Raw genomic sequence first — 25,877 nt, 5'->3', positions numbered from 1 at the left:
CATAAAGTCAGTCCAGTTGTCTTGTTAAACATGGAGAGATTTATATACTGTATTTATAGAAAGATGATTGTAATAGCTTCTGTCAAACCAGAAGTTGTTGAGCTTACGAGAAATGTTTCAGGGTATGAAAACTGTTTTGTGTTATGAAAATACAGTGAGACTGAGTTCAAGGTATTCTCGAGTGTACCGAGTTATTTAAAAGTACAGAAAATTCCTCCAGAGTAACATCAATTCTTCAGAGAAGAAGCTGGGTCGAATATCGCAGCTGGCTATCCTGAAAGAAGATCGGCGAAGCAACTCGAAGTAAGTTCAACAACAAGGGGGAGCGAGAGTCTTGCACACCAGTACCATGCTGCCACCCTCAATCACCGGAAACCACCACAGATTGATGGCAAGTCCCCAGATAAAAAATGTAATTACCATTTGGATACTCAATCCACACATAAGTACATTAGCATATTCAATTCTTGTCACTTACTTTTGCAAATATTTCATGCTAAAATTTGTTACAATCGATACAACTAAAATTATTCTTCTTTTAGAAGTATTTGAAATTACAAAATACCTGGCATTCTTAAAATTCATATTATTAATTGCATGATCAAATGCTAATTATTAAATTTATTTCTAGACTCATTTATAAAATAATGATATAAATTAGTAAATTTTCTTCTTTTGTCAAGAAAGTTTGTAAAATCTTTTGCTTTGTAAACTCTTTGAAATATAGTTAGTGCAGAATATAAGGAGTAATTGGCATGCCTCTGATGGAAATACACGTATTTTTTTAATTTTGTCCCTAATGGTGTAATTGATGGTTTTCTGAAAATGGAAATTGTGCAGTCAGTGTTAAAGAGAAGAATGGGATAAAATAAAAGTCAATCATAGCAACAGATAGTACTTCATCAATTATTTAGTCTACTGCAACACATAATGTTAAAAAAAATTACAGCCTCAAGACTGTACTCCTATATGTGAGAACTGCAGCCAACAACAAGAGAAAATGAAGATAGGTAAAAAGTTTTTCTTTTGTTTGTCTTACGCCTCTTGAAGCTTTTGAAAATAATGAATAAACTAAGGAAAAATTCAATGCTGATGTGTGAGGGTAAGATTACAATGTGTTTCAGATAAATAATCACTTTCAATCATGATTGGTGGCGGATTTAATTGACATTACCCTTTAGAGAATAGTCACGGAGTCCAACAGCAGCCATTATGTTGACAATCCACATGCTGTTAATATCTATACCTTTCCCACAGTTCTAAAGGTGCAACATTATACAATCGATGTTACTGTAGTGTGTGACATTTGTTCTTTTTCATGCACCCGTGTACAGTTCTCTCTGTTTCACCTACAAATGCTTTACAACACCAGCGCACGTCTCTGTGAACCCTTGCAGTGGGGAGGGATCAGGTGCACCTAGAACGTGCTGTCCCTTATTCCATATTGACCCAAAAACCTGTTTTTTTAGATTTATCCAAAGCATGTCTATTCTCAACCCTCTTATTGGATCCATGTTTTGAGGGTTCTACCTATCAACCTGCCACAGGAGCATCGCTTGCTCCTCAGACAGTGGCAAGAACAGGTGCCCAACCACTTGGTTCAAGTTCATAGCTTTCAGCATACGTCGTCTTTATAAACTAACATCTACCGATAAGGGAATGTCTTACATCTTTTTCTCCAAAAATGAAACTGATATTTGAGTGGATATAGCACAAAAGAAAAAAACCACAGACACACCTTCTGACTCACTGGAGTATTTCCATAGAATAGAAGTTTACAAGGAGTTGTGCAGATGTTAAAAGAACATGTAAGTGAAATGTGGAGCACTGCAAAAGGACACAAATGAAGCAGACACCTATAAAAAAAATTTAAAATTGCTTGCAGTGGACTAACAAAAGCGCAGTGCTAAAGCACACAAGCACAATGAAAGAAAATTTTAAAAATTCTTCAAGTAGAGTGTTACGGACCATAATGTATTTTGTGTGAGATGCAATTGGTTAAATTAGATTTTCAGGCTTGGTTCCACATTTGTTATAAATTGTGATGCTTGAGGGTTTCCCGACAGACCAGTTGTAAAAATGGTTCTTCGGTGAGACATCGGATCATTGTGATAATTCTGCAATATTTCATCAGCGCAACTGACCAACATCTTCAGCTGCAATGAACTCACTGCTCAGACTGTGACCAAAGCCTCCTATTATGACACTCAGAGAAGAAACTGTGCAGGTGTGAACACGCCAAATTTTGGTGACCAGTAGTGCAAATATGCAAACTGATATTGAGAGAGACCAGTCTGTAGTGTTTCAAGAATTTCGGTGTAAATTCTATAACCACTCAGTCTTCTACCGTCTCCAACAAATGATGTTTTAGAAGTGAGTGTAGGATGATAGAATCCTACTTACTGCACATCTCATGGTTGTGTGTGCAGGCTTGAAATTAAGTTTCCTAGCAGCATACTTTGGAGAAGAAAGTGAAAGCGAGTTTGCAGCAGCAGGCTAATCAGCAAGGAAAGTCAGCTGAGCATGTCAAGTACGTCATCTCGTAAAGGAAGTGGAAGTTAGTATATTTACTTCGCACTTAAATCATCATCCAAAGCTGACAGAACTTGGCATCCAGTGAGAAAGGACTGAATAAACAAGAATTCTAAGACCAAAAAATGACGAAAGAGGTTGTTGTATGTTGCCATAGCAACTAGACCAAATACGACAAAGAATTTATTCAGAGACAACAGAACATGCTCAAGTATTTAAAGGAACAAAATTTGGAATTGATAAATAGAGAAAAGATCCCAGTGTGTTTCTCTAAGAAGAAATACGCCTAGAACACTCACTTCGGTTACGAAGATCTGGTGAAGGGACTGTAGAGCTCTCACACACACAAAGGGGGTACACAGAAGTGGAAACCCACACCCGGTGCTCCTGGCACCAGTTTCTGTTCACCGGTGCTGACCTGCCTCCACATCCGCTCACCGATGCAACGCAGATTCTCTGACAGGTGAGCGTAAAACAGAACTTGATTGTTTTAGGAGAATGTGATACAAACTGTTTAGTGAACTTTGTTAGCGTAGTTACCATACTTAAAATTAGGTAAATGCTTACAAGATCAAAAGCTTGCGTACAACAAGTTGAGGAAACGCAATAACCAGCTATGGCTATGAAACTTAGTAAGGAAGTGCCTGACTGGTATGAGATAGTAAATTTAATCTAAACTCAAAAAGCGAATCTACGTGAAAAACTAGAATGATCAAATTCTCAATTAAATGCCCAAACAACAAATTTTAGTAATCTATGCGAAGGCATGGATGCTTTAAAGACTGAATTTGATGGCTTAAAGTAGAAAATTTGAAATTAGATTTAAAGAATGAATTGACTAGTTCCTTGACTATTCATGTGAATCAAATGTTTACTAACTTCAGCCAGAAACAAAATGATAATTTTCAGTATTTGATAAAAAGGTTAGAACTGAAAATTGAAGACAAATGTACTAGTGTAGAATCAAGAGCTTAATTTTCATCTTTTAGGATCCTTTGAAAATGTGTGAAATGTTAATTTAATGCCGTAAAGCAAGGATTGAGTACTTTGAAACAGAGTATCGATAAGCAAGATAATTTAATACTGATGATTCAATTGGAAATTACAGGTGTTAATTCACGAGCAGATAATGTGGGAAGGAACTTCAAAGAGAAATTAGCAAACTCAGATGTCATACATATTAGTAGTTTGGAGGAACAGGTTGAAGCAATTATAGATCAAAAAGTTACTGAGAGAGTAACATCCAGAATCTATCTCCTATTTTATCTTCTGAACTTAATGATACCAGGAAAGGTATAGATGACCTGTGGAAAGAATTTAAGCTTATCCAGGATAAAATAAACAAAAGGGTAACTTAACGTAATGTGGTATGGTATTAACTAGTGAAGTGATGGCTGATCTGCAAGGGGGGGCTAACTCAGGGTTTACCACACAATTCCCCAAATTTAAGCCTGATGGAGATGTACATCCAACCCATTTCTTGAAAAGGTTTAACCAAGCTTTGCCAAAAAATTGGGAAGACTCTAAAAAGATTGAATTTGCTGTGGGTTACGTTCAGGGAGAAGCCTCAGAATGGGGAACTGTGAATATTGAGAATTTTTCTTCTTGGGGAGACTTTCAAAATCAATTTAAAGAGAAATACTGGTCTGCCAGTGCACAAGAAATGTTCATATCAGATCCACGGGACCTGGGCGGAGTCATATATTCCCCCAGGGATGTTAACATTCTGAGTTAATGGGTGGAGCGATGACCATTGGATCTCAAGCTGTTTTTGGTTTCTTCCAATATAGTTTTCCTGCACTGAATTCCTCTAAAATCTTAAAACTATTCTGCATCTATACTTAACATTTTAAACTATCCTATAATCATAGTTTTTAGAAAACTAGATATGATTACAAGATAAAGAAAAATTAGGAGAATCACAGAATAAGAAAGAAAGTGATATAGAGATAAAATAAAATGAATAGAGTATTATATTTATGGATAATATAATATTAGGTGAATAATTAAACAACTGTGATAGCATAGTGTACAAATTTTCTATTTTGTATAGAGTATTTTATACCTTTTATGAATCCTACCTACTGCACGTCACATGTTTGTATGTGCAGGTTTGAAATTCAGTCACGAGAAGAATGTAGACCCGGTAATTGAACGGCAACGACAAGTATTTGTCGGGTGATCCGTGGAAATTTTAGTGAAAGTGCACGGAAGAACCGTGGAGCTTCTATGTTGTTCTGTGCTAATTGTATCAGTGACCATTGTTATAATAACGAGAACAGCTGAGAAGGCACTCTTGAGAAAAACTTTTGTCTTTGCCTTGTTGATGGTTCATGTTGAGACTGGGCATGGTGTTTAAGCCAACTTTATCTTATGTATCTTGTAACTAAATGTTTCCCTGAGACATTAAAATCTCTTTTTATTATCTATGATAATGATCGAAGCAGCCGGGACTCGAACCCAGGTCTTCTTGCTTGCTAGGCAGAAACGCTAATCATTACACCCGCAGTACAATGGTAAACACTGCTGCACAAACTACCTAAGGAGTGTCCTCCCCCAAAACAAACTTCAATTCTTTTTCCCTTACATATTGTCACTACTGCCAGGGCTCATCTGATATTGGCAAACATCCCAGCATTGGGCGTAATGGGATGTCCTTGTACCACTGGTGATCCTACAGATCTGATCTTGTTAAGCAAATTAGTCAGGCAGCGAATTTCTCTTGTATGTAAATTAGTTTGTTTCTAACATTTGGAGACACAAGAGGCTTACGAAGCAGTATATATTTATATGAAGAGTGAGATTTGTAATATGTCTGAAGTTCAAATATACGTTATTAGTTGAAATAAATGACATTTTTATAAGTAGAGAGAGTCTTAAGAAATTCCTGTACCTAGGAGCAAACTTTGGAGAAGAAAGTGAAAATGAGTTTGCAGCAGCAGACTAACCAGCAAGGAAAGTCGGCCGGGCATCTCAAGGTGGTGGTGGTGGTGGGTAGTGTTTAACGTCCCGTCGACAACGAGGTCATTAGAGACGGAGCGCAAGCTCGGGTTAGGGAAGGATTGGGAAGGAAATCGGCCGTGCCCTTTCAAAGGAACCATCCCGGCATTTGCCTCAAACGATTTAGGGAAATCACGGAAAACCTAAATCAGGATGGCCGGAGACGGGATTGAACCGTCGTCCTCCCGAATGCGAGTCCAGTGTGCTAACCACTGCGCCACCTCGCTCGGTGCATCTCAAGTAACTCATCTCATAAAGGAAGTGGAAGTTAGTATATTTACTTTGCACTTAATACGTCATTCAAAGCCATTAGAACTCGTTGGATGAGGAACGCACATGGAGGGGCTGTCAGTCGTACTGTGCGCTCCAGTCAGCCACCTCAGCACCCCCTGTTGAAATGTGTGTCCACACTGGTAAGTGCCCTTCCTCGCCATTGTCATGTCGCCACCACAGTATCATCCCTCGTACAACTGACAGCTCCTTTTTGTGGTTGCTATGATTTTAACACGGCCAGTGCCAGATCCTGTGCAGTGCTGAGTTGGTATCCTGTGTACCTGTTAAGCAAATTAGTCAAGCTGTGAATGTCTTCGTGCTTCTTTAATAACACTGTCCCAGTATGAAGACGTCGACGACAGACTTTCGGTGTTCATGCATTCCATACAGTGGCCTGTACTGAGACAATGCTTGACTACTGCAGGCATCTCTGGCCGGTCCAGACGTGTTTGTTGCGGATGTTCGACACACCTGTCCTCAACAGTACGACAAGTTCGTCCAAAGAATTACATCCTGCAGCTACAGGGAATCTTTTAGACACCAGGCCTTCTTAAACAAAGATCATCTTTCACCGAACCTTTTTTTGGAAGATTTTGAGGACAGAGCACTCCAGTCTGTGGATTTGAAACCTACATACTTCTGGCGATATTTGCATGACACCTTTGTCATCTGGCCCGACGGCATTGTGTCATTGGATTCATTTTTGCAACACCTAAATTCTCTTCATTGAAACATCAATTTCACAATGGGGATGGAGAAAACAGGTGCAGAGAAAAGAGGATGGCAGCTCAACTCACAGTGTGTACCCTAAACCGACATGCATAGACATACACTTACACTTTACCAACTGTCACCAATGAAGTGGCACGCTCAGGACATTGTTACACAGAACATGAGCCATATTAGATTCTGACAGCTCATCTACAAGCTATGCCACCTGTGTACACATTTTCAGAAAATGGATATGCTGAACAGGAGATTTGCAGTATCTTACATCTGGCGCATGCTAGAAAGTAAGAAACTGGAAGAAAGTGATGAACAAAGAAGAATGGTTGTTTTGCCATAGGCTGACAATGTTTCTTTGAAAATAGAAAGATTATTGGAAAAATATAAAGTTAAATGCATCTCTCATCCACCAACGAATCTCAGAGCTCTTTTAGACTCAGTGAAAGATGATCTTTGTTTAAGAAGGCCTGGTGTTTATAAGATACCTTGTAGCTGCAGGATGTATATAGAACAAACTTGCTGCACTGTGGAGGACAGATGTGTCGAACATCGGCGAAACGTGTGCCTCGATAAGTCAAAGATCTCTGCATTGTCTCAGTACAGAACACTGTATGGAATACACGAACACCAAAATTCTGTTGAAATTAAATGGCTCTAAGCACTATGGGACTTAACATCTGAGGTCATAAGTCCCCTAGACTTACAACTACTTAAACCTAACTAACCTAAGGACATCACACACATCCATGCCCGAGGCAGGATTCAAACCTGCGACCGTAGCATCCGCGTGTTTCTGAACTGAAGCACCTAGAACCACTTGGTCGCAGCAACTGGCCCAAAATTCTGTCATTGACATTTTCGTACTGGGACAGTGTTATTAAAGAAGCACATGGAAATTCGCAGCTTGACTAATTTTCTTAAAAAGGACACGGGATACCAGCTCAGCAGGGCATGAGATCGAGCCCTGCCGATGTTAAAATTACAGTGAACACAAAAAAGAACTGTTAGTCGTACTGGGGACGACGCTGCAGTCACGACATAGATATCTGGCTGACAACGGCAAGGACGGGCACATGCCAGTGCGGACACATATATCGGCAGACAGCTCCTGACAGGGGGCACTGAGATGGCCGACTGGAGTGCACAGTATGACTGACAACATCTGTGCATGCATTCATCATCTGACAAGTGGCACAGCTGTCTCTCTCTCACTACCGATCTGCATATTTGCAGTATTGGTCACCAACATTTGGAGTGTTCATCAGTCACAGCCTGAGCAGTGAATTTGCTGCAGCTAAAAATGTCGATCAGCTGTGCTGATGAAATATCGTGGAATTATCACAATGACATCTGACACCTTGCCCACAAATCATTATTAATTGTTGAAAGGGTGACATTATTTCCAAGACAGTATATTTGTCGAGGAGAGTATTTACTTTAACCACTAATGGAAAATTTAGATAGAGCCAGTAAAGTGATATGGAAAGAAATGGGTTTCTGGTGAGATAAATAAATGGTAATATCAATAGCAGCAGAAAATGATGTAAGAGGAGTAGGAATTTTTATGGAAATGAAAGCACGGCAAAGTGTAAGATACTGTGGACAGTACAGTGACAGGATTATTGTCTTTAGAATGAACAGCAAACAAATGACAATAATAGTATGTTGAGCAACTTCAAACAGCACCCCAAAATATCTACAGCATGACTGATGTAGGATTGACCCTTGTCACAAAACATCACTTGAGATGCTGGAAATGGCCGTTACTGATGTCGACGATTGCTATGCTTAATTTATCGAGCTGCAAGATATGTTCAGCAGCTCTTCCTGAGCGATAGCGGCAATAGTGTTTTAAATGTTCTGCTGTACCTCTTCCAATGTGTGAGGATTATTTGAGTATAATTTGACCCACAGTTGAAAATCACAGGGAGAGAGAACAGGTAATTAATGCGGCCAGGAGATTGCACTGTATCTGCTGACTGTCCTCTCCTCAGCAAACACCTCATACACCCAGCACGAGGTTGTTCAGGTGGTGTGTGTTGTTGACCCATCTGGCTGAAAACATCCATTCAACCATTCATCTTCTGTGAATTGATCCACATATGGATCTCAGCTCTGGACATAACAGTTAGCATTAACAGTTGGAGAAGGAATCATCTTCCAATACAGACATGAGGTGCTGTCCACCAAATACCAATCTTGAGATTATGCAACTGATCTTCAAAGCACTGATAAAGATTTTCTGACACACAATGGCACTCGTTCTGCATGTCCATATATCTTGATAGTCCAAACCATGCCTCATCTGGGGAAGTGAAAAACTTGACTATCCAAAGTCCCTCATTCCACTTTGCTCAGAAACCACAGGCACAACTCAACACGCAAAACTGTCTGCAGACTTTACCTCCTAACTCGTACACAACAGTAAATTCGTAAGTATACAGATGCAGGTCCTCCTTAACGTTTTGACATGATGATCTCATAATTCCAATGCAAACGGACGAACAGTGTTGAAATTTGTCAGACTTTGTTCCAGGCTTTCCTCCAATTGAGCAATGTTTTCTGGTGTTTATCACTAAACTGCCCATTTTGTACCATTCTGTCACTAAGTTTTGGACTGCAAACTTTGCTGGATGTTTTATCAAAATACTTCTAGGCTTAAAGCCTCATGCAAACAGTTCTGCACTCATTTTGCACAAATTGTGCATTGTCAATAAACATGCACTGTTTTATCATGAGTACCATTTTGTGCTGCATTCGACTGGTCACTACACACATCACCTCCTCTTACCCCTTCAGGCATAATTACACAGTGAAGTACTCGAGGCAGGGTGTATACGTGTGTGTGGGGGGGGGGGGGGGGGGGGGAGGGGGGGGGAGGCAGTTTTGTTTTGCCCGTTTAGTATGTGCTGACATGATGAGCAAAAGACGATTAGAGTATATGAGGACACTGAACTAGTGACTCAGTATGTACAGAAAGACCACTAATAAATGTGGGAGACTGGAACACATTAGTGGGAGAAGGAACAGAAGGCACAGTTATGTGTCAATATGGCATCAACATTAGGAATAAGAGAAGAGAGAGACTAACTGAGTTCAGCAATAAATGTCAGGTAACACAACTAAAAAATCACAAAAGGGGGAGGTATACTTGCAAAAAGCTTGGAGGTGGGCGTAGACTTTGGATGTATTACATTATGTCAGACATAGATACCAGAATTGGATATCGAATTTTAAGTCAGTGTCAGTAGACAGAGTAGTATGCTCCACATATTGAGCTGTACATACTAATGAAGAAAGATGGAAGAAGCACATTACTGAGCAGATCAAATGATTAAGTTTAGCTACTTTTTCTCTTCATGTAATTGCTACTCTTGAAAACAGTCATATCAATCTACTGACATATTTTGAATACTTCAACTCAAAATGTGCTACAGAATAATTTTCTTGGATAACTCATCACTAGGAAAGAAAGTATTGATCACACAAAATTCAGCAGTAAGAATAATGTGTGGTGTTCCCTGCAATTGTCATGTAGGTATCTTTTCAAGGAGCTAAGTATTTTAACTAAACCATCACAATACTTATATTCTCTAACGAAATTCATCTTAAATGAATCATGACCATTTGAGAAGAATAGTCATGTCCATACCTACACCATTAGAGGACAAAATGACATTTGTTACCCATTACTGAAGTTGGCAGTGGCTCAGAGCAAAAAGTTTTGACCATTTGCCCAATACCACAGAATGTCTAACAGGTAGGAAAATAATATTTAAATTTAACTTGAAATTATTTCTTCCACACAACTCTTCCTATTCTGTGGATGAAATATTATTTAAAAATCAGTAGTCCGTAAAACAAAACAAAAAATTCTAGTTTTGAAATGTGACAATCTTTTTGTTGTGGCTATCTGTGACTTAGTATCTCTGCTATATGGTGAGTAACAACTACCGTTTTTGTAATGGGTGAGTAACAACTACCCTTTTTGTAATATTGTTACACTCCATCCTGGATTTTCCATCACAGATACTCAACATTTTTTGACCAGCTCTTCGATAACCAGCTTCTCCTTGTTCTGATTTTTATAGTTGGAATTATTAACTTTCCATAAATATGATGCCACATGAAACTCTCGAGTCACCTGCAACACTTTCTCTGTTGGCTATATCTTGATGAGCAATGTTTAACAACACAAAAAACAAAAATAATAAGGATAAGAGGTAAACACAAATAATCTTTCCTTAATTATGAGTACTTGCATACTTGTCTACCGGGCTGCACTGTAAATTATAGGACGAACAATGAGAAAACTATTTTAATGTTTTATTTTCCAAAAGATTCAAATATCCGGGTTAAGTGATCTTGAGAAATTCTTCGAGCAAATTTCACACATGGGAAGAATTCTGTAGTTTGTGCTAAGCATTTCGCCAAGACACACATAATTACTGAAGAAAAAACTAGAAGAGCAAATGGTTCTGTGTTAACAGTTTGTTGTACAGTTCACAATTCAGCACCTGATGCTGTTTCTTACAAGTCTGTTTGTCTGTCGACCAAGAGAATGTCGCCTTTGCAAGAACCAATATGCAATGTTGACGAGGCCAGTATACAGTACTTTAAAAATTTTGACAAGTTCTTAATGACTGGAAAATCAGACCACCATCTTACCCTCCATCTAAAAATACTAAAAAACTAACAGCAGCAGCATTTTTTCCTCCTTGCTACATACAACAAGAATCATTTATTTAACTGAATACTTTTTCAGCATTGTTGAGTGCTGCAAATATTTGTTATTAGGTAAGTTTGAGACAGATCCTCTAGAGAATGGGTTTGGTTGCTACAGGAAAATGTGTGGTGCATGTTACCTTTTGTCAGTTTCACAGGTCTTACACACTGAAAAGAAACTGAAAATAATGGGTGTGTTAAACTCTGATAGGCAGTGTTTGGGGGACTTCTGTGTAAAAGACTTGGCATCAACTTCACTTCTCATTAAAACTCGTAAGTGAAAATTCATAAGTGGGTGCAATAAATGTAAAGCAATTATTGTTAGTGCTGATGTGTTCACTGCAAGCACCATCAACAGTGGAGTTAATTTATACTCAACCTGTGCAGAAGTACCGTAAAGCAACCATCTGATTTTACGTTTCAAATTATTGTTGAAGGATAACAATCGTTATCAGACACTTTCTTTTAAATGTATTGTTTCTAAGCAGCATAAATCGCAGAGAAGTGTTCAAACAGCTTCTAAAAATTACAGATGACTGTTATCGCTTTTCAGAGACATGCACTTGTGGTAAAGACATTTAACAAATAATTTCAAAAACATGTCACTTTCTGGGAAAGATGTTCATGAAAAATTATTCTAAAATAATGAACATCCACCTTGTAGCCAACAACGAATGTAAGTTACTTAAATTTTCCAAATGCAAGTGGATTTATGTGTAGTGATGTGCGTTTTCTTTTCAATTTTTTTGTCCACACGATATAAAAATAGTATTTTTGACATCAGATGAAGTTCAACTATTGTACATTGCACAAACACTCGAAAATAAAGCAAACTTTTTAAGTAACTGGCTTTGAGCTAAGTTTCACCAATATTGCTGAAAGTGGTTATAATTTCAATTCTCCTTTCTCAGTTCTTTACATCTGTTATGTAATCTGCTCGAGATATATACAATTTACGGTGGTTTACACATTTGCACCGAAACTTCCAACTGGCAATGGCACCGTGAACTGCTAATGCCACTGCGCTTGAGGCCGCGTACAGCAGTTGGGCTGTGACATCACCAGAGGCAGTTGCAGACTTCGGCTGCGAGCCAGGACACACATTTCTCATACTGACTGTGCCCACCAATGACCCTGTTTCAGACGTGTCTATTGGTGCTGCCTACTGGCTCTTCTGCCCACAGCCCCATCGAAACTTGAGCTTCTTTAGTTTTCAACCAGCCAAGCTAGATCAGTGGTGCCCACCCTCACATAAACATGCAAAGAGCACATGTCGCGTCTGCATTTTATAACTCTCCGACGTTCCGTTGACAGCTGTATCCTCTCAGTATTTTGCCAACAGAAGCTACTCCCTCAAATTTTCTCCAGTGTACTTAGGACTCGTCAATAGTTCGAGTACAAACTAGGTACTGACAGGAGTATTTTTCATGTTTCTGTTGAATTATTCCCCACCCGTGCAACAGTAGGGAAGGGAATGCCTTCGGGTCATACATTTCTGCACCGAACCATTTTATCGTGTTCGGTGAGATCACCGGGGACTTGCGGCTGGCAACATGAGAAAATCTGTTGCGGATTGATTACTTCAGTGCCAAACACTTTGGCAAGAACGGCCACAGTGACCACTGCCTGGAGTCCCCATTCCCCAGACCTGACGGGCACGTACTTCTCAGCACACACCAAATGTTGCAGGTCTGGTCCGACAGCAGATTCCCTACGTAGCTGCAAGGAGGAGGGGGATGGGGGGGTAGGGGGTGCTACAAATGAAGTCTGAAATGTAGACCTGTAGACCTGACAACCCCCCCTCCTCCTACCCCTCACCCCCCACACCGCTGCAAAATTTTCTTTTTTTGGAGGGGAGGGGGGGAATGGACCAAAATATATCAGTTGAAATGGTGTGGGAGAGATGAGAAGAAGAAAGCAATCTTGCTCAGTTTCCAAGAGGAAAACCAGGCTGACAACATGAAAGCTCTCCTATAGGACACACAAGAGAGAAGGTGCAGTCAGAGAATAGGATTGCCGTATTGGAAAGGAAGGAATTCTGCAATGGGCTCCCAATGCTTGTCACACACGTACCCACAAAAGAGCTGCGGGCCACTGGGAACAGGGCTGCCTTTCTCTTATGAGGTGGAGCCTCTCCACGCCCACACCAGCATGATGGCCAACCCTAAAGTTCTACTGCCATCTGCGCATAAGGGTTAGTTGTCACTAAAGTGAGGTGTCACAGGATGTGGGTACTGCTATATTTGCACATATCCCGTTAAGGTTAACCATTTGCAGAGCAGTGCGTTGCCTTAAGCTCTCTTCCGTGCCATGTCGTCAGCGACTTGGCACAGCTCCATCAGGCTGGTGCTGAACGGCGGCAGCTCATTGTCGGTTGGCGTGGCACAGTTCTGCCGCAACTATTCCTCGAGCAGCTCTTCTTGCCCAGCGTACTGCATCGCAGTATCATTGGAGAGCTGCAGACTGTTCTCTCGCACATGCACAATGTAGGCTGCCCCTTTTGACTTCTAGGTCTTTTGCAGAGGCTGCCTCCATGGCAGTCGACATTGCTGCCGATGCCGTTGAGGTGGCAATCGTCTTCTTTGCACCCTTCTTCTGCAAATTTCCAGGAGCGTTTGCAGGGGTTCGAACCCCTTCTGATGGACACAGGCCTTGGGCAAGGACTGCACGCAGCTGCTTCAAGGCCTCTTCCTTCTCAGCACCCACAGCGGCTGCAAAGGCAGCCCTCTCTGCCAACATGACGGCTTTGAGGGTTGCTGTGGCTTCCTCCATGGCAGTGCTGATGTCAACACCGCTGCTCTTCTCACAGGCGCTAGGTGCATCCTGACCAACCTCTTCTGGACAGTTGTCCCCGGTCTTGGCGGGGGGAGCTGCTTCTCTGCTATCCTCAGCTGCACCCGTTGTCGACGTCATCGTCTCTTCCGCTGCGTCGGTCCGGCCGCGGTCGCCTTCGGCGGGACTGTGGCTTGAAAAAGCCAGGCAGCTGTGCGGGCCACTACACGGGGAGCAACAAGTCGGCAAAGCTTCTCTGCCGCAGTTGCAGGCGCAGCTGTCATCCTTGCCAGAGCACTTGATGTACTGCGCCACGTTGCGGCAGTACTTCACAACGTGGCTCTCACCCTGGCACTTGAAGCACTGGAGTTGGGGACCCGTGGCAGTCGGGAGAGCCTCCGTCGTAACCGGTAAGCCCAGCAGCTTCCGCAAGCCGAAGATGTTGCTCTTGCCGTGGCCGATTGCACAGTCACGGCACAGAGCAGCACCCTCCTCTTGTTTGTCCTCCTGTGCAACCTCGCAATTGCGTTACCGAACCCAGCTCGCAGCGTCCTTCCCCCGACCACTGTTTCATCACACACCGAGGCAACCTCCTTAGGAGTGCCTCGGTCGTCTTCCTCCTTCCATCGGAAGCACCTTCTCACACGAAGGCGGCACGTCGCGATATGGGCAGCCACAGCGCTCCTAATCACCCTGTGGTTGGCCAGGTTTACTGCTAGAATGCACATCAGTGAGTCTGTGTTGACAGACTTCTAGACCACCTCGTTTTGGCCACAATTCACCATCAAGTCGAACAGCGCTGTCCACCCGCCTCTGCACTTGACTTACAAAGGAGGAACAGGCTGCGACTCGTCTTCTCAGGTCTTCCTCGCTTGGTCGGCAGACTCGGTGACTTGCACAACCGAAGGCCTCCTCCGGACAGCATTTTGCTAGCATTGTGAAAACAACACGCAACAATTTGCTTTTTGCGGCACCCACTGAACTTCTTTCGGACCTCTCCTCGGCCGAGAAAGCGCTGCGCACAGCGCAATCGATACACCCTCCTTGCTGGCTCAGGCCGAACTGCCAGGACAGGGGAGTCAGAAATACAGTGCGAGAAAAGGAAGTAGTACCGGAAGGGCTCGGGGCTTTGTGTAGTAATGGCAGAGGACATTAATTAATACGTGTTAAATGCGAAATGGTTGTCTGAACATCAAAGCTGCCGTGCTGCTCTTCATTAAAAAGATGCTCCCAAAATATTGCAGTGCACTATGAGATGGATGGCAAGCAGCCTCGATCAAATGCTGCTGGAAAGAGTGATCGTTTTTAAAGTTTGGCAGCCATCACCAGTAAACACCTTTGAACTGAATATCGCAAGACAGTAGTCAAAGGTTGCTCAATCAATTATGCACACATTTATTATCCTATTCTGTATTATAATTATCATTGGAGACATAACTTTTCCGATATGTACGAAGGTGTTTCACACTGTGCCCAGCAAAATTCACAATTATTCTTTGAATACATAAGTACTAGTTTTTTTTTTTTTTTTTTTTTTTTTTTTTTTTTTTTTTTTTTTTTTGTTACAGGAAACTGAATATTCAATTGTGTCTTCTGAAAGTTGAAAGACCATTAGTACTCAAATGATAGATACAACCACAGTTTGTTTTATGATTGCAGTCAGATGCAACAGACACAGAAAAGGAAGAGAACCATTTCATATTACACAGGGCTCATCAGTATTCTACTTCAGATGCTACAAAAATTTATTCCGAAGTGAGGAAGAACCTTATGTTTTGCTGTGGATATTTCTAGTTCCCAAAACTTCAGTATTGCAGTGTTTCATATCTCCTACCAGCTTTGCTATACTTCTGTGCGCAGTATGGTCAAACTGTGTTTGTTTGTATATATGCAGAGATATGAATTGGTGTCACTTTCATATTGCAGCTGTCTCTGAAGCTGAAAGGTTTTCATATTTTATGTGTACAGTCATCCAGCTGCTATCATCAAAAAAATATTGGTTTTGGTATTATCTTTTATGCACCATAAGGTATCAAATGGTCTTCACACATATGATGCACAACATTAACAGACAGGAAATAAATTTAAATAGGAAACCTATAACAGTATATCAGCATCTTCTAAGGGACAATTAATTTGATTCTAAGACTTACTTTTATGTCAAGTGACATCTCAATGATCTGTTTAACATCTTCACCCGTTGACAATACTCTGGCATCTATTACTCTCGACAGATAGATAGGACTCGCTGCTAATGGCATTTCACAATCATTTTGGATCTTCTGGTTCACCAATTCCTAAAAACAGTTACAAAATAACAAATCACCCTCTTAATATTAATGTACAATCAAAATATCTTGTGTGTGTGCTGATGTCCCCTCCCTCTTCTCTCTGTAAATTAATGACCAACAGAGAAAGGTTGAGGCTACCCAGTACACAAATTTTAGCAAATTACTAGAAATGCAAGGCAAGAATTATATGATAACATTAATACAGAAACATATGCAAGGAAAGCAAGAAGAAAACATATTACATTATTACTTCTTCCATACATCATGTATACAACATTCTGTAATACGTCAGTTTAATGTAAGTTTTCTTTACACAATATACTTAATTTTTTGTTTTACCAGTTATTACTTCATATTGAAAATTTCATTTCTTTAGCATAAGGACTTGCCATTCAGAAACATTTTTAAAAGCCGGTTGGCTATCTGTCAGACTTTTAATGGCATCTAGTAAATGACCAAAGACTTTTATAGTAGTGTAATTCACCCCTTTCTGTGCCTAAGTCAGATTTAACCCAGAATAGTGAATATCATCCTTTCTTCTAGTGTTATACTTATGCACGTTGCTATTATTTTTCAACTGGGATGAGTTATTAATAACAAATTTCATAAGTGAATATATGTATTGTGAAAGTACTGTGAATATCACTAGTTACTTCAATAGATGTCTGCAAAGTGATCTTGAGTGGTCTCCAGCTATAATTCTGATTACACTCTTTTGTACAATGAATACTTTTTTCCTTACCATGAGTTACCACAGAATATGACACTATAAGAAAGCCGTGATCAAGTATGGGCATAGTAGGCTAATTTGTCGATATGTTTATGACCAAAAATTGCAATAACCCTGATAGCATACATAGCAGAACTCAAATGTTTCAGCAGATCATCAATGTGTTTCTAATTCAATTTCTCATCAATGCTACATTCAGTAATTTTTATTATTCTTCCTTTCCAACAGACTTCTGTTCAAAGTCTATAGTTATCAATGATGTTACGCCATTTACATCGTCCTTGAAGGCTACATTCTCCATACTAGTTAGCCCTGTTGCCAGAATCATACCTATAAACAAGTATTAAAGTGCAATGTTTAGTTGTGTTTTACATCAGGAAATGTGTAGTGCTACAAGAGGACATGAAAAAAGGGAAAAAATATCAGTGCAAAAGGCAGGAATATGTGACAAACGTTCTGCGGACAACACTAGTAAATGAAAGCACAAACAGGCAAAGTTACAGTAAGTCAAGGAATCCTACTTCAGTACTTCATGACACAAACGTAAAATAAAAACCATCTTTTGAAATTAATTACACAGTGAGACACAAAGCACAGTACGTAATTATACCACAACAGAAAACACCGTGGCAAGACAAGGTCTTGAATTTCCATGCCTTAGTGGAAGCACATACATGGAAGATCAAGAAAGCTGACTGGAATAAGTAAGTTAACAGCTAAACAAACAGTGATCCTTACTCCATTAGACAAACCTGGCATCCTTACCTCTAATTATTCCACACTAATTCTGAAACTATCAGTATAGTTTTACAGAAGACACTTTTAGTAACAGTTGGGTGAGATGATGTTATTTCTAAAATTCTGCAGGTCTGTGTCCACAAGAAGCAGAATATAATCATATGAGAGACATATTTTCCTAAAACAAATCATTCTGCATTGGAAATAAAGCTGGTCTTAGATAGCAGGATAGAAGTCTGTCACTAAATGTTACTAAGCACTGACATCGACTTACAGAAAGTATAGTTGGTGTACTGACAGGTTTCAGATAGATTATATAATGGTAAGACGGAGATTAAGGAACCAGGTTTTAAATTGCAAGACATTTCCAGGGGCAGATGTGGACTCTGACCACAATCTATTGGTTATGAACTGTAGATTAAAAATGAAGAAACTGCAAAAAGGTGGCAATTTAAGGAGATGGGACCTGGATGAACTGACTAAACCAGTGGTTGTACAGAGTTTCAGGGAGAGCATAAGGGAACAATTGACAGGAAAGGGGGAAAGAAATACAGTAGAAGAAGAATGGGTAGCTTTGAGGGATGAAGTAGTGAAAGCAGCAGAGGATCAAGTAGGTAAAAAGACGAGGGCTAGTAGAAATCCTTGGGTAACAGAAGAAATATTGAATTTAATTGATGAAAGGAGAAAATATAAAAATGCAGTAAATCAAGCAGACAAAAAGGAATACAAACGTCTCAAAAATGAGATTGACAGGAAGTGTAAAATGGCTAAGCAGGGATGGCTAGAGGACAAAGGTAAGGATGTAGAGGCATATATCACTAGGGGTAAGATAGATACAGCGTGCAGGAAAATTAAAGAGACCTTTGGAAAAAAGAGAACCACTTGCATGAATATCAAGAGCTCAGATGGAAACCCAGTTCTAAGCAAAGAAGGGAAAGCAGAAAGGTGGACGGAGTATATAGAGGGTCTATACAAGGGTGATGTACTTGAGGACAATATTACGGAAATAGAAGAGGATGAAGATGAAATGGGAGATACGATACTGCGTGAAGAGTTTGACAGAGCACTGAAAGACCTGAGTTGAAACAAGGCCCCCAGAGCAGACAACATTCCATTGGAACTACTGATGGCCTTGGGAGAGCCAGTCCTGACAAAACTCTACCATCTGGTGAGCAAGATGTATGAGACAGGTGAAATACCCTCAGACTTCAAGAAGAATGTAATAATTCCAATCCAAAAGAAAGGAGGTGTTGACAGATGTGAAAATTACCGAACTATCAGTTTAATAAGTCACAGCTGCAAAAAACTAACGCAAATTCTTTACAGACGAATGGAAAAACTAGTAGAAGCCGACCTCGGGGAAGATCAGTTTGGATTCCGTAGAAATGTTGGAACACGTGCGGCAATACTGACCCTACGACTTATCTTAGAAGAAAGATTAAGGAAAGGCAAACCTACGTTTCTAGCATTTGTAGACTTAGAGAAAGCTTTTGACAATGTTGACTGGGATACTCGCTTTCAAATTCTTTAGGTGGCAGGGGTAAGATACAGGGAGCAAAAGGCTATTTACAATTTGTACAGAAACCAGTTGGCAGTTATATGAGTCGAGGGGCATGAAAGGGAAGCAGTGGTTGGGAAGGGAGTGAGACAGGGTTGTAGCCTCTCCCCGATGTTATTCAAACTGTATATTGAGCAAGCAGTGAAGGAAATAAAAGAAAAATTCAGAGTAGGAATTAAAATCCATGGAGAAGAAATAAAAACTTTGAGGTTCACCGATGACATTGTAATTCTGTCAGAGACAGCAAAGGATTTGGAAGAGCATTGAACAGAATGGATAGTGTCTTGAAGGGAGGATATCAGATGAACATCAACAAAAGCGAAATGAGGATAATGGAATGTAGTCAAATTAAGGCAGGTGATGCTGAGGGAATTAGATTAGGAAATGACACACTTAAAGTAGTAAAGGAGCTTTGCTATTTGGGGAGCAAAATAATTGATGATGGTCGAAGTAGAGTGGATATAAAATGTAGACTGGCAATGGCAAGGAAAGTGTTTCTGAAGAAGAGAAATTTGTTGACATCAAGTATAGATTTAAGTGTCAGGAAGTCGTTTCTGAAAGTATTTGTATGGAGTGTAGCCATGTGTCGAAGTGAAACGTGGAAGATAAATAGTTTAGACAAGAAGAGAATAGAAGCTTTCAAAATGTGGTGCTACAGAAGATTGGATAGGTAGATCACATAACTAATGAGGAGGTATTGAATAGGATTGGGGAGAAGTGAAGTTTGTGGCACAACTTAACTAGAAGAAGGGATCAGTTGGTAGGACATGTTCTGAGGCATCAAGGAATCACCAATTTAGTGTTGGAGGGCAGAATGGAGGGTAAAAATCGTAGAGGGAGACCAAGAGATGAATACACGAAGCAGATTCAAAAGGATGTAGGTTGCAGTAGGTACTGGGAGATGAAGAAGCTTGCACAAGATAGAGTAGCATGGAGAGCTCCATCAAACCAGTCTCAGGACTGAAGACCACAACAACAACAACAATAACAGTTGTGTACTAAGAGGATGATATTAAAAAAAGGGTGAAGCAGGCAAATCTCAGTGTCGAGTGTGTGGAGAAAGGTTGACAGCTTCAAGGAATCTCCGTAGCCTGCTCCACCGACGATTTTGTACTTTGGAACAGGTGCTTGAGGAGTAGGCAATACCAGCAGCCAAACTCCAAGCACATGTGATCCGAATCTGAAAACAGCCACCCACTGCTACAATTGACGTGGGAGTTGCAAAGAGCTCTTAATTGTTCTGACAACAATGCTCCTGGCCCAGACATTATCAACTGCTACAAGCTCTTGTACCTGACAGATGAACAGCTAGGGTATTTACTACAAGTCAAAATTTGGCAGGAACGTTACAATATTACACTACTAAAAACAGCTCGTATAAGGCCTATGCTCAAACAGGGGCAGGAACCTGATTCTGTGGCTTTGAGCTGGCCAACAACACTGCTGCAATGCCTTTACAAGATCAGGAGTGGTTGCTCGAAGACTGGTTAGAAAATATGAAAAAAGTTGTGAGGCAACACCCTGTCAAGTATGAAATCACTAAAAATGAAAAATATTGGTACAGCTGGTGGTATGAATCGCATTTGCTTTTTCCTTGTAACTGGGTCAGTTTTTGGAGCATGGAGAAGCACAGTAGTAGTTCTCATACATCAGGCAGGTCACACACAACTCTGTTCTCAATAACAAACTAACAGAAAAGGTAGCCCATTTCAAGTATTTAGGATGTGAATATCATATGATCAAAATACAGATACATAGAAAAACTAATACTTACCAGTGTATAAGTGGCACAATAAGAAGTACACTTAAGGGTAAAACAAGGAGAGAGAGATGTGTCTGAAATATTATAAGGATGCCTACCTTATTATATTAGGCAGAACGCTGTATGTTGAGAAATAAAGACTTATAACAACTAGAAGAATCACAAATGAAATTTCTAAGATTTGTGAAAGGCTGCACTAGGAAGAGAAAATAAGAAACAAAAGAATAAAAAAGCAATCAGGAACCCAGCCAATAACCTGAGAGGCAATCCAATACATGGAAAATAAAGACAATATGTACTTTGTATTTCACCATAAAAACTTCCTGAAATAGCAGTGGATTATAAAACATGGGACACAAGAAGTTTGGGAAGACCGAGAAGTGATAGTGAGACCGGAAAAGGCCCTAAAGCTAACCCTGAATGGCAGAAGAACGAGCAACAGTCCCGATCCTTATGGCACTTAACATGCTATGGTCACCACTCTGTGGTTAGTTTCGTGCCTGAGATACAGTCTGTTAATGAGACCCTCTGCTTTTCATGAAGGTAAGACTCCATTCCAGCAATCAGGATGCCATTAATACTATTAACCTTTAGTTTGTCAAGTAGAATTTTGTGAACATCCCAATGAAAGCCTTTGGTAAGACCGCAGGATAATTTTTCTTGTTTAGCTCTACTAACACTTCATTTGTGAGTTCTTGTATTCCTATGTCTTTGCAGAATTCTTTACAAAACCCGAAATGAGATGCAGTTAATAACTCATGCTGTGTTAAATTAGTCAGTATTCTATCATAAGCTTCTGCCTCCCCTACAGCTACAAAGTACTTAAGAATGGGAAAAATGCTGTATTGTCTACTTTATTTGCAGAAAGCAGTTTCAATCACACAATCTTCCACCTCGGTTTAAGCACTATTAGAGTATATCGATTTTGATGGGACAGTGCTGACTGCCGAGTAGCTCTGACTCAGTCTAAACTTTTAAAACTATTGAAAAGACTAGAAGGAATGAATAGGTCTGTAATTAGAGGTGGTTTGTTTATCTCCGGTTTTGCAGATGGGAGATACTAAAGCACATTTAAATGTCAGGAAATATGCTTCAAACCACTGACTGATTGATTGCACAGATAGCTTAAAGATAATACTATCAACCCAGCACAAGATTTTTAATATTCTACTACAACAACATCACTGCAAACATAATTATTACATTTCAGTGGCCCTCTGTAATTTGCAATCTCAATAGGCTTGAGTATTTGAAACTAATGTCTCTTTGTAGTGCATGCAGTGGCTGCAAAAGTAAATTTTATGCATCAGTACTTGGTAGCTTCCCATTTCCTGTGACATACAATGTTCCACCTATATGCTGAATGGATTTATGAGAAAAACCTGAAGGGCACTTGTACCTTTCGAAACCCCCCTCCCTTTCCGAACATATGGAGGTCTGTAAGGCAAATATGCTAACAAAAGCAGATGTATCTATACCTACACTGTTCCAATCATTATTTTCTATGTGAGTGTATCCACAAATCAACAGTTCAAAGGTAAGAACAACCACTTTACCAAGAAACTGGGTGCAATTTTTGTTAAGGAATAACCATAATGCATTAGATGCTTCTTTGGAGTTAAAAGTAGAGAGTTCTGAAGTCTGTATTTCAAAGAATACCAATTGCCCTTAGCTTCTGCATTATAAAATGTTTGATCAACAAAAAAGGACAATCAACATAACCATAAACTGCAGCAGAATGCTAATGAACATTACACACACAATAAGAGTAGACCGACATCCCAGCTGTCATAGTCAAGAAAACCCATGACAGTCACAAACACCTGTGTTTCCAATTACTTAATGTGTTGCCATTAATTCAGAAGCACCATACAAAACTGGCTTTAGAAATATGCATTTTATTCATTAGAAGAATTTAAAAAAATATATCCGAAAGATGATCTTGAATACCGATGTTGTTCAATTTTTGTTCTTTGTATGCATGTAATGTTGGTTTCCAAAGAAATTAGATTGTAATAATAACTGCCTAATGCATTTCCCCATAGTGCTTATCATCCTATCTCATAATGTACATTCATATTCAAACAATGGAAATTTCACATTGGAACATAAACAATGTATGAAAACATAGATCGCTACTTACCATAAAGATGACATGTTAACTTGCAGACAGGAAGAATTAAAAGACTAACACACACTGTTCATTCACACACTCTAGCACACATGACCGCCAACTCTGGCAGCTCAGACCAGACCTGGTCCTTGCTGCCAGAGTTGGCAGTCATGTGCTTGTTCATTTGCACCATGAATTGGAATGCTTCCGAGGTCAGTTGTGGTGGAATGCTTCTATACTCCCCGTACCCTCCTTTAATTGCCAAGCCTACAATGTTTTGTTGTCCGTTGTGCTATCGCCTTCTGCGTTTAATGTTGACACACATTATTGATAGGTGTGAACTACATACATGATTCGTTCTGTACGGTACCATATAGCTCAAAATGTGTTCGCGCGAATGTGAGTTTTAACTTTCCAGAGTTTGATGAAATTGTTAAGTGGTCTATTGAGGGACGTGTCAGTGATATGGATGAAGACATACATGAAAAAGACGACAATTTTACATTAGCTTGTGATCACAGTCCTGTTATCGAACAAGAGTATCATCTGGAGGAAGAACTTCAGGAAAGTTGTGGTGGTGATATGTCTGTTTCCTCAATGAAATTCTTAAAGTGTCTGTTAAAACTGAATGTGTTTTGAGTGGTGATAAGAAAAATGTAGTTCCCAGCAATGAATGTCAATTTGACGAACTTTCTTTTTGTACCCATCGGGTGAAATTTTTATGTGCAAATTTAAACCCTGGAGTTTAAATTTATTTGGAAATTTGTTTCCAACAGAGATTATATAATTTTTCAGACTGTAAAATTCAATCTCTAACAGTCCACTTATGTGTACTATTTGAAAGAACCACACAAAATGATATGATTTTCTATGATAAATAGTAAAATTCTGCGGGCTTTGTTTATTGCAATAAAATAAACTAAAAGCATTTAAACAACACTTACATAACTGTAAAAATAAATGTCATATACCATAAATTAAAAATTTCATTTTGCCTTAAATCTCGGTTTAAACATAGGAATCCCAGAGACGCCATCTCATGGTATTTTTTTATAGAAAAGTCAGCTTGTGAGTTTTAATCATGGATAATAACTAAATAAATATATTGTAACTCAGTGAAAACTTGATCAAGACCAATCACTTAATTTTTATTCATAACGGGCAAGTTAAGTCTTCATGAGCACACGAGAAATGGTAAAGGAAAACCATAAATTCATTGCACTAATAACACACTCAAAAATATATACCTAGAAAACCAATTAATGTTTGTCAATGTCATTTATGTGTACTATGTGCTATTTACTGACCATTTCATTCTCCAGAAATTCGATTCCAAGATAATCAGGTGGTTCTTTTGGAAGTTGCAACTTCACGTTGCTAATAGTGTCATTGACAGTTCTTAAGATATTAATGTCAGTCATGGTATGGCTATGAACGAAACAATACAGAGTACAATAACGAGTCGTGTAGAGCGCAATTAACAAGGGGTGTTATCGTCTGCTCTCAATGGTTAAATAAACAGGGATCATGGTGTTGTCACATGTCCCGATAATGACACATATATCTTCCACCCAAGTCCCACTAATTTGAGCAAATGCCGTCTAATGCAGCGAAATTACACGCGCGATCAACGAAACAGGCTATAGTTTGCTTAAAATACAACTATTTAAAAAATAATTATCAATTCGAAATCATTGTTGACATGTTACGACACGTGCATTTATTTATAAATATTTTACTCTGTGACTACTCGTTTCAGAGTTATACTTTCACGTTAACGAAGGGATCGATAAATCGGCACAAAATATCGATGTTACCAATGTACCAAACACAGTCTAAACCACACTCTAGACTGTGGTCTAAACATAAAGGCCCGTCCACACGCAAATGTCTGCGCACATCACATCTGCGCAGACAGATCATTGCGTGTGGACAGAAGAATTGCACCAACCTGTGGTGTGTGCAAACACCTGGAAGTTGGCGTTGGAGGTTTGAGCGAAACCTCTCACAGCTGTGGGTTCAAACCACATGTGCGCAGACAAGTTGGAGCGTGTGGACAGGAGATCGCCGCAAAACTGGAGCGAAACAACTGTTTGCTCAGTCTACTGTTTGTATTTGTGCACACAGAGCATTAAAATGGCTGATACTCGTCAGTGTTCTCGAGAGTTTGCAAATATATATATATATATATATATATATATATATATATATATATATATATATATATATATATATATATATATATATATATACACCCATGTTTGTGGAAGATTAAAAGTGAAGAATATAGTGACCGAGACAAAAAGACAGCAGCATACATTGCTCTAATTGAAAAATTGCGGGCAGTTGACGCCTCGTCAAACAGAGAAACAGTAATTAAAAAAATTAATTCGTTGCGAACTGGAGAAATTATTTGCGGATGGACGTCGAAACTTATAATTATCTCTTAACGCTTGAAACCCCTCATATTATGAGAAAAAATACTTGTATGAGGCCATTTTCTTCTCATGAACGGCTGGCGGTAACATTAAGATTCCTAGTAACAGGAAGGAGCTACAAGGATTTGGAATTTTCAACTGGCAATATCGAAACAAGCGTCGAGCAAAATAATACCCAACACATATGAAGCTATTTACGCTGTCCTGAAGGATGAGTTC

The 25,877-nt window shown here is 39.7% G+C and overlaps 1 protein-coding gene across 2 annotated transcripts in view; it reads right to left on the bottom strand.

Annotated features, from left to right (window-relative positions):
• The window catches only part of LOC126322412 (methionine synthase reductase-like), a 63,138-nt gene extending 38,014 nt beyond the window's left edge, over nucleotides 1-25,124 (bottom strand). The window contains exons 1-2 of one of the 2 annotated variants that reach the window (XR_007559079.1): nucleotides 24,528-24,994; nucleotides 16,182-16,325 (exon numbers count right to left, since the gene is read on the bottom strand). Coding sequence is in view for 1 of the 2 variants with exons in the window: in XM_049994366.1 (XP_049850323.1) it covers nucleotides 16,182-16,325; nucleotides 24,528-24,641 (258 nt within the window). In the remaining variant the exon portion in view is untranslated. Of the gene's footprint in view, nucleotides 1-16,181; nucleotides 16,326-24,527 lie in introns of both variants that reach the window. The other variant, XM_049994366.1, reaches the window with a different exon arrangement.
• Between the last annotated feature and the right edge of the window lie 753 nt (nucleotides 25,125-25,877).

This window comes from Schistocerca gregaria, chromosome 1 (assembly GCF_023897955.1).
Source record: "Schistocerca gregaria isolate iqSchGreg1 chromosome 1, iqSchGreg1.2, whole genome shotgun sequence".
NCBI classification, from domain to species: Eukaryota; Metazoa; Arthropoda; class Insecta; order Orthoptera; family Acrididae; genus Schistocerca; species Schistocerca gregaria.
The sequence above is the reverse complement of the archived record's forward strand: the minus strand, read 5'-3'. Positions and strand labels throughout refer to the sequence as shown.